This window comes from Chaetura pelagica, unplaced genomic scaffold (assembly GCF_000747805.2).
Source record: "Chaetura pelagica isolate M959 unplaced genomic scaffold, ChaPel_1.0 scaffold559, whole genome shotgun sequence".
NCBI lineage: Eukaryota > Metazoa > Chordata > Aves > Apodiformes > Apodidae > Chaetura > Chaetura pelagica.
The window spans coordinates 952,701-962,890 of NW_009970722.1; the positions used below are offsets into that span (position 1 = coordinate 952,701).

Below are 10,190 nucleotides of genomic sequence, written 5' to 3' on the forward strand. Positions count from 1 at the left end.
AGGGAAACACTACATAGGGATGCTGGCATTATAGGTTAGATTTGACTTGAGAAACAACCAAACATCACCAACTATGAGTGTTGACTTTAAAACAGCATACAAGGAAATATCCCTTAAAGCAGACTACATTCAGCTCTTAAGATGCACTAAGGAAAGGGTTCAAATAGATGGTGAAGTTTCTCCAGCTAACCCAAAAAAAGTCAAATTTAATGGGAGGCCAAAAGAGATCTTGCCCAAGGCTACCTGAACTTCAGGAAAAGGCATCCCAAACAAAACTGAAAATTTTATAATCTTAATACTCAAGGGAAAGCCTGGAAACTTCTGTCCCTTCTCTCCACAAGCTGTTTGAGAAAAAATACACTCCAAGACTTGCCTCAAAAATGCTGAGAGTAAACAGCACTTTTGAAGAAACTAAACCAATGTGATAAAGTATACAAAGGCACTAAGCTAAACAACAGGCCAAAACACTTCAAAGCTGCCTGGGGGGGACTCGCATCAAGGTACAGAGAATGGAACTGCCTCCAACAGACTTCACAAGACTTGCAGGAGCCTAGAAACAGGTATCTCCAGGAGCACGTTTGTCTGATCTAGAGACAGGTGAATTCTTAGATAGCAGCCCTAGACTACTCCAAAATAACTACTTGCTAAGTTTTGTCAATGTTAGTTACGGGTCCATACCCTGTAGGTCCTGGGAATTGTCCCCAGCATATTCAGAAGTGTGCTGGCCTCCTCTGGAGACTCAGGTCAATTCTCAGGTGTCAGCCCCAAACTCTTCTACCTAAGGTAGCTACCTGAGGTGTTTTGTTCATATTAGAGGCACTTTCATTCCCATTAGTTCACCAGGATGTCTCACAGGCATCCCCAGGATTACTTCTGTTTCCCCTGGACACCAGCACCAGGCAGTAGTCCCAGACTCTTCTAAGATACCTACTCAAAGACCATTGCGTGAGTTGGGAGAAGATTTAGGCTGAGAAGCTCTTTGGGAATTCTATGATCAAGAAACTTATTATTTTACATGTTCTTTTTCAATGCTTTCCTTTTATGGATTTCAGGAAAAAGAAAGAATACTATAGATCCCATAACGTAATTCTGGATGCTCAGATTGAGGAGCTCCTGAAAATAATTCTTTAAGCATTGAACCACATAAAGCAATCCACTGGATAACTTCAAAGTTTCTTTCAAATACTTTAAATAAATAAAAAAAATAATCTGTCACTTCTCACATGCGATATGTATCCTATACAACTACTTAGGAGAAGCTTTTTCCTTAAATCTGCATTACCATATCCCAGTGGACGGATCACTCCATGAATAAAGAATTGGCAGGGCGGATGCACACAAAGAGCAGTGGTCAACAGCTTGATGTCCAAATGTGATAAGTGGCATTCCTCAAGAGTCAGTACTGGGACCAGTGCTGTTTAATCTTTCTCGAAGACATGGACAGTGGGATTGACTGAATCCTCAGCAAGTCTGCTGATGTTTTGTGGGTGACACCCTGGAGGGAAGCGAGGCCATCCAGAGGGACCAAAGAGGCTGGAGAGGTGCCAATGCCAGCCTCATCAAGTTCAACAAGGCCAAGTGCAAGGTCCTGCACCTGGGTGCAAATACAGGCTAGGGAGAGAATGGGTAGAGGAGCCCTTGAGGAGAAGGACCTAGGAGAGTGGTAGTAGATGAGAAGTTCAACATGAACCACCAGTGTTCATGTGTAGCCCACAGGGCCAACCACATCCTGGGCTGCATCAAAAGGAGTGTGGCCAGCAGGGCCAGGGAGGTGATTCTGCCCCTCCACTCTGCTCTGGTGAGATGCCACCTGGAGTAGCGTGTAGAGCTCTGAAGCTCTCAGCACAGGAAAGACAAGGATCTGCTGGTGAGAGAAAGGCCATGAAGACAGTCTAAGGGCTAGAGCACCTCTACTATGAAGACAGGCTGAGGAAGTTGGGGCTGTTCAGAATGGAGAAGAAGGCTCCAAGGAGACCTTATAGTGGCCTTCCAGTACCTGAAGAGGGCCTACAAGAAAGCTGGGAAGGGGCTTTTCACCAGAGAGGGCAGTGATAGGAAAAGGGGTAACAGTTTTCAACTGAGAAAGGGGAGATTCAGTTTAGACATCAGAAAGAAATTCTTCACCATGAGGGTACTAAGGCACTGGCATAGGTCGCCCAGGGAGGTTGTGGAAGGCCCTCCCTGGAGGTGTTTAAGGCCAGGTTGGATGAGGCCTTCTGCAACCTGGTCTAGTGGGAGGTGTCCCAGCTCATAGCAGGGAGGTTGGAACCTTAAGATCTTTAAGGTGCCTTCCAACCTTAATAATTCAAAATAAAATTATAAATCATTCACCTTCAGATTAAAACTTCATTGCAAGGATTCTGATCCTTGACTGTAACAGCCTTACACCAGGCCATGATCAATCTACTGAAACAATGCTCTGTTGAGACCAAAGACCAGAGTTCCCATGTTAGGGTAGGGTGAAGAGTCAATCACTAAAACACAATCCAAGATCAGAATCAGAAAGGCTTTGTATAGCTGCAAGAGAATAGAAAACTACAGCTATATGGGCCAGCAGAAAGCTACCAGGACTATTATGCATTTGTCTCCGTATTTCTCCATTAGTCTAGGTCCTGCCAAGAGCCCAGTGGACAGAGGACAGGCAACAAATGCAAAACTTCACAGAAACTGTGCATAAGCTATGCCTCTGTTTCTTGTCTAAAAAGGATAAAAAGACAGATCTGCGAAAGGATGTGTGTTTCAGGAATAAGGATGGAAAGGCTGAATCTTAACTAGAATAGATATCATCTCAGTAGTTCTGTTGTTTTTCCCCACACAGAGGTATTAGGTATGTCAAATCTTACCTAAGACATGGCAAGCTTCAACACCACTTTCGTTCTTGCAATTTTTCTATACAACATCCACCTACATGAAAGCCATTGGACCAAGTAGAATGCCACACTAATTCTGACCCTATATAAAGACAGCTTCCTTTTTTTCACTCAGAAGTGTGAAGATCACAGTCAAAGAACGGATAGGTGTAGAAACATAGCAGGAACAGTCTGAAAAGATTACCAAGTCTCATTTTAGTTTCCTAAGATTTGAACAGAAAAATGTTCCCAGGAGGCAATACAGAATTCTTTGCTGATGCAAGTAGACCATGTCATCTCACAGTATGCTGATACAACTTTGCATCAACAAAATATTGTAGCAGGATTATGAGTCATCACACCAAATGCACCCTACTGGAAAAATTGTATGTATGAAGATCAGAGTATATTCCTGGTGAATTATAATGGACATAACCTTTTATCAAAATTATCAAAATTTAGCACAAGCCAGATCCACTTCTCAGTCACAAAATTCAGGATTGTGTGTGAGATAAAGCATGGTATAATTCCAGGTTAAAAATAATACAAATAAAACACCAGTGAATTGGCAGAGTCGTCCTACAAAATGACAAGACAGATGAATTAAGAAGGATTTTTTTGCGTCAGTCTGTTTTAGGTAGGTAGGGGAAAAAAGAAAGATCTTACAAGCATTCATTTACAGACGCTATAAACAAAACAAGGCTTTAATACAGACAGCTTTGGAAATTTCAACATTATGGTCAACAAGGCCCAAAACAAACTCAGAAGCTGGGCTTAGAAAATAAACTCTCCATATTAGGACATCTAGAGGTCCATCCTCTGACCTGCCTCCTGCTTCAAATGTCTTGGACTATTGCCTTAGTATACCTTAACTAGAAGCTAGAACTGGTCACAGCAAGACTACAAGGAGACTGAAATTAAGATAACACTTTTTCATACTTTCCTTTAAGGGAACAGACTAGAACTACAGATGCAAAAATGTGAACAAGGAAAGGAGGATTTAGATGCATGACTTGGAACAAAGAACGGAAGATGCAGATAAGTAAATAATGCAAGAACAAAGGTACAGGACTGTTTCAGTCAACCACACAAAATACAGAGTGATCTGAGAAGCCAAAATAACAAGCTTCCAGAAAGCAACATATTAACAGAATACACAAGATACAAGAATATGAACTCAGCTGAGGGGACACCAGGAAAAAAAAAACAAACCACAACCCAAAACCACAACCACAAAACTAACACTAAGGTAGGACACTGCCATTGTATTATCTGAGAGGTTTTACACCCGACAAACCAAGAAGGAACAGGTAAACTAACAGAACAACTGAGTAATATTTTCATTTACAGATCAATTAGTAAAATCAAGCTTATTTCATTCAGATAGTTTCCGTCTCACCCAACTACGGAAGATCTCCGAACATCATGCCTCCTAGGAAGCACATTCTAGAGAGTTATACCTCAATCTTTAATGGCTTGGGATTATATTTTCCTACAGAAGCCTGCCTACTCTCTGACTTCCATGACAGAATGCTATTTCTTTGACATTTTTTATATTGTGATACTCTTAACAGTGGCATTCATCCAGACTCCCAACACTAACTTCAAAAATGCCACCAGTTAAAAGAAAAGAAACAGAATATACAACTTCACTGGTAGCAGGGCAACACCTATTTCCAGGAAGCTTTAACAGCTTAACAAGGGCCACAGAATTTTAAAACTATGACAATAAAACCACCACATGTGTGTAGGATTATCACAATAGACCTAAAACCAACAAGTCACAAGCATTCAGACACAGAAGCTTGATCAAGCTAACACTGGAGGAAAAAAGTTATACCTTGTATCTTTTGCAACCAAAAAATAATGCTGCTAGGTGCCACACATAAGGTTTACCTAAGTACCTTAGAGGCATCGGGGTGAAGAAGGCAGTTTTGCAAGCCTAGTTACTTGCCCGCAGAGGCATAAGACTCAGGCCAAAGATAATGTGGTATAACCTCCGCTGCAATATAATAAGGCTATTTAACACACATTTCAATCAACTATTACCGAATTCCCATATTCGGAAATGGTCCTGTAAAGGTATCCTTAAGCATAGGAGTGGTTTCAACAGTGGCAAAAACTGAATCAACGGTTAGCCCCATCTGCTAAGATCTTTCTTATGCACTATCAAACACCTTTTTTTTACCAAATAAGCTGACAGTGATGTTGAAAGCTTTTTTCATGGTTCCTTCTGCTGAGACAGTACTACCACAACAGAAGTGTGAACTTTGATCAGTATAAATTACCTGTAGGTGCTTTGGTTTGTGGTATAAGCACACTGGTGCCTTCCCCTAGACAACAAACTTGGCAAGAATAGAGGACAGACTGGCAACAGAACACTTCAGGAAAGAAAAAAATACCTCTTCAATGTAGCGAAGACCTATCTGACAATTCCACCACGTTTCCCCCCCCCAAGTCCCGTGGTCAAAAAGAGGACTACCAGAGTTACTGAGCAGCAATTCTAATGTTCTCTTTACCTTTCTTGGGCAGGGCTAATGAGGGACAATGGAGTAATGAGGGACAATGGAGGGCTGTTGGTTGGATGTGAAGCACATTCAACCAACAGTCTTTCACCATCCTGCATTAGCCCTGCCCAAGCAAGGTAACAGGGTATTTTGAACTTGGCAAATACTATGAAAAGCATCAACACCAGACTTGATTCTAGAACTCTAAGAATTCTGCAAGTTTCCAGAACTAGAAATACAAAGTTAAAAACCAGTTCCTTTGGACAAAAGATTTTGACTCTAAAAAGGTCACTGATGCCGGCCAAGAGCATCTCTGAAGCAACAGCTGTTTCTCAGCAGTCCCACACAAGACTTGATGTACCTATTAGAGGTATCAGTGCAGTCTGATCACAAGCACCTCTTATAGAGGTTAACTTACTACTCCTCCCCAACTTGCTTGCTCTCTCAACCTGCCAAATCCTGTTTTTTTCTCCTTGGATAGAACACCTCCGTCCAATTATTTTTGCAATAGTTACTATCTCCTACTCTTAATTTTGTACTGACATCCATTAAACAGTGAGTGGCCAGTTGATTTCTAGCTGCACTTTATTAGAATTAAGACTTCAGAATGAAGATTCTGATAGATGTCACCTCTGGATAACTCTAGTATGTGATCTTCCAAATGTTTAACAGACTCATTACCACAGAGACAAAGATCACTTAATTCAGCAGCATGTTTTATGATGTGTATAGTCACGACTCATCAAAGTTATTAAACAATATCACTGCAGTCTGATAGAGGTATGATGCATCAACAGTTCTGCTAAGATTTCATAGGGCATTTAGAATGGAATCCATTCCATGACTGAAACTACAAGCACCAGTAAGTCATAATATTGTTTTCCACAACGACTCCTGAGAGGATGAGTTTTACATGACTATGGATACCAACTAACAGCAAACTGACTACAGGCATTGTATTGGGTTTGCATGGCAACGTTTTGGTAGCTGGGGAGCTACAGGTGCCTCTTCTGTGATAAATTGGCAGAAGCTTCTTCTATGTCTGATACAGAGTCAATACGAGTTGGCTCTAAGATGGATCTGCCACTGGCTAAGGCCACACTGCAGCAGTCTGCTCCCTGCAGAAGGGACCCACACTGGAACAGTTCATGATGACACTAGAGAAGTTTGTGGAGAACTGTCTCCCAGAGGAGGGACCTCATGCTGAAGCAGACAATTAGTGTGAGGTGTCTACCCCAGAAAGAAGAAGATGTAGAAAAAAAAACCATGAGGGACTGACTGCAACCCTGATTCCCCTGGCACCACTCAGTGGGAGGACAAAGAGAAAAACAGGAGTAAAGTTAAATCCAGGAAAGAGAGAGGGGTTCAGGGGAAAGTGTTTTAAGATTTGGTTTCATTTCTCATTACTCTGCTCTGGTTTGATTGGTAAAAAATCACACTAATTTCCCCAAGCTGAGTCTGTTTTGCCCATGAGAGTAACGGGTAAGTGATGTCCCTGTCCTTATCTCGATCCACAAGCTCTTCAATATACTATCCAGTTGAGGAGGGGAGTCATACTACAGCTTTGTTGAGCACCTGGCATCCAGCCAGGGTCAACCCACCACAGGCATCAGCTTCCTATTTCTTTCAACCTAAGTAAATTAAAAAGGAAAACAGCAAAATAAAAAAGTAGAATAAAACAGTTAATATTTCAAGAACTTACCTTCAGACTTCAACTTTGTAAGAACAAATATCAGGTAGTTGTTGAAATCTGGATACTGATTGAGTTGTTCTAGTTTCTGAAGAGATAAATTGTTAAAGAAAGCTGAATTGTCACATACAGCATTTATAGCCTTCTGGATACAAAGATTATTAAATGAGTTATATGCCACTGCATCATTTGCAGTCTCAACCAGCTGTGACTATAAGCTCACAAAACGGAGTATGAACAATCAAAAACAGTTTCTGTAATTTTCCTAATGAAGCAACAGCTTTTGGTAATGGGAAAAATCTAGAAAAAATATAGGGACAGACACAAATTAATAGATACTTCAAAAATATTTGTAAAGCCTCTAAAAAAACCTTCCTCTGTACAGTTTAGGATTTCGGTATTTACTCTCAGAAGACCACAAAACCTCAGGAATCTACCGAGACACAATCATCCCATAATATATCTTCCCCTCCACAATTAATAAAAACATTTCAGCATTAAAATACAACTGCTAGGATTTTGATAAGCTACTGATTTTATGATTGCCGTACCAAGAAGCTCATGCTTATTTACAGCCTCATTAAAAACAAAACAAAAAAACCCCACAAACCAAAAATCAACAACCAACCTAAAAAGACAAAAAGCTCCTTAACTGCAGAAAGAACGGTTATGTTTATAAACAGCTAGGAAGGTATGTAGATTTTTTTTTCCCCTAAAATGTGTCATTACTTCTGCCTCAAATTTCCCCATATCCTTCCACTGCTTGGCTAGGTCCATGATCTGGCATTCTCCTTGCATTCTCTTCTCACACCCTGGTACAAACAGGTATACTACTCAACAATAGTAGTTTAAGTCAATGCAGTGTCACCTCTAAGTTACTAAACCTACTAGTATGGCAAACAATTGAGACATTTAACAAAAAAATATTTTTAGAAGATTATTTGCTGTTTAGCTAAATCTCTAAACATTCAAAGCTAAATACCAAATACCCGTATGTTAGGATTTGACAGGCTTGTAAATCCTTCCAGTTCTAAAGGATCCATTTCTTTCCAATGACCAACAGCCAGTGTCTCAACCACAAACTAAGAAATTTCATTTTTAGATATTTAGGCTGTCTGCATCAAGTAGTAACTTTGCTAGAAAAGCCTGCCCTCTTCCTACTTTATAAAAGAATAAAGTGCACTTATCACAGCCACAAGATCCTTTGCTGTGAAACACATAAAAGATGTAATGTGAACAGGAGGATGACCAGGGCAAGTGAAAAATAATATAAAATATTCTACATGGGCCCTAGAAATTAAAAAAAAAATAATTAAAAACCACACATCCAGAGACTGTTACCAAGGATGCCAAGTCAAAGAGCTTTTTCAGGAATAGACAAGAAGTAGGGTAGCACTTATCAAATTCTTTTTCTTCTTCTCCAAGCTTCAGAAACAATCACCAAAACAGTCAGTTGAACATTACTAACAACAGAATTCCAATTGATTAAGCAGGAAGCAGCTGCAGAAGCGAGTAGAAAGAACTGAAAGAATAGTATTTAATAGAAATTTAATGAGAACATATTTATTTAGGTATCAAAGAATAGCAAATAGGCCACATTTCCTTAACACTTTTTTTCACTAACTTTAATTTCTTTCCTTTTTTTTTTTTTTTACTAAAAAAAAACAAAACAAACCTAGTATCTTCATTTGAAAAAAAATCTGAAGCCTTACCAATTTACAAGTTGGTTAACACAAAGGGTTTTGGCTCACCTGTAGTCCCCACTTTGTTATATTTGAGTTCTAACCACCCAAATGTGCCAAAGCAGCACCAAAGAAAGAGCATGACAGACTCAACACACTAATAATCTTACAAAAAATTTTGCACACAGAGTACTTTAGATTTGTAGCCATCAATCACTACCCTACTTGGACATGTTACTAAGTAGCATTCTACAATACAAAAAACCCTCTTGCTGGAAACAGTGTAAAAGTTTTAAAATATTTTTTTTCTACAGGACATGGCATGTCAAGATGTATTAGAACATTTTTCCTGATTTTTACAGTAGTGGTACTTCCTTAACTTTTAAAGGCCAACAGATGAGGACCTCCTTGAAACCACACGTCAGAAGTTACCCTTACCATTTAAAAAGAATTTCAAACATTAGTTAACAGCACTTCTTTTTACAATTTCTACTCAAGACAGAATCACCTGTATTGCTCATCCAGCACACATGCTGCTGTTTTTCAATAAACAAACCAGACAGTTGTTGCAGAGCTTTAGAATCTAATTTTACATAGAAGCTACAATACAAACACTTCTGCTATAAGCATTTTTGTATTTTAAATTTCAAAGAGCATCAATTTAAATCTGGACCATTATCAGAACACTTAACTTACTTAGACACTTCTGCTTAGGATTTTTCAAAGAAGGCAATAGCACCTTAAAAATCTGAAACAGCTGCAAGAACAAGATGATTAAGATGAAAACTACTTCACCTTCTAATTAAGAGCAGAAGCCTACCCAAGCTTGACTGCATCTGTTCCTAAAGACTACAAGTGGAGCAAATTTGGCTTCAAGCAAAACTCTTAAAATAACATAAATATATATAAAACCACACACATTTATGTTCTTATCTACTGAATTAAATTGCTGCCTTTTATGAAGGCCTTCAAGCCAATGCCTTACATAAAAAGGGATCAAGATGCTAAACTCACACCTTTCCTAGAATTTCAGGTATTCAGAATTTCTAGATATTTTAAAGCACTTAACATGGCTAGCTCAAGGAGCAGGAGACAGTAGATGAGGGCTTTATTTTTCGAGACCTAAGCTGCTATTAGTTTTAATTTAAAATTTTACTCTATTCATCTTTGTTCCTTAAAACCTAGAATCAAAACATTTTGGGGGGTAAAAAACCCAGCGACCTGCAACATTAACATTAAAAGCTCTGCAAAGCAGCACAAGAAGCCACACACCGTAGACTTGACCCTAACCGTGAATTTTAACGACTGTAACGAGCAGTATTTCAGGCTCAGGCTTCTAGGCGAGCAGAAACATCCTCACCACGTAGCAAAATGCGCATTATCAGAGCCAGCCGGCCCAGGAGGCGGTACAGGCAGCGGCCCTGCCAGAGGTCCCCCGCCCGCCAGCTACAGCTTTCGCCTC

At 39.8% G+C, this 10,190-nt stretch overlaps 1 protein-coding gene across 1 annotated transcript in view; it reads right to left on the bottom strand.

Moving 5' to 3' along the window:
- Window positions 1–10,190, bottom strand: part of TNPO1 (transportin 1) — a 107,921-nt gene that overhangs the window by 52,502 nt on the left and 45,229 nt on the right. Inside the window, exons 2-3 of the mRNA XM_010006384.1 lie at window positions 8,388–8,471; window positions 7,059–7,257 (exon numbers count right to left, since the gene is read on the bottom strand). Coding sequence (XP_010004686.1) covers window positions 7,059–7,257; window positions 8,388–8,471 — 283 coding nt within the window. The remainder of the gene's footprint in view (window positions 1–7,058; window positions 7,258–8,387; window positions 8,472–10,190) is intronic.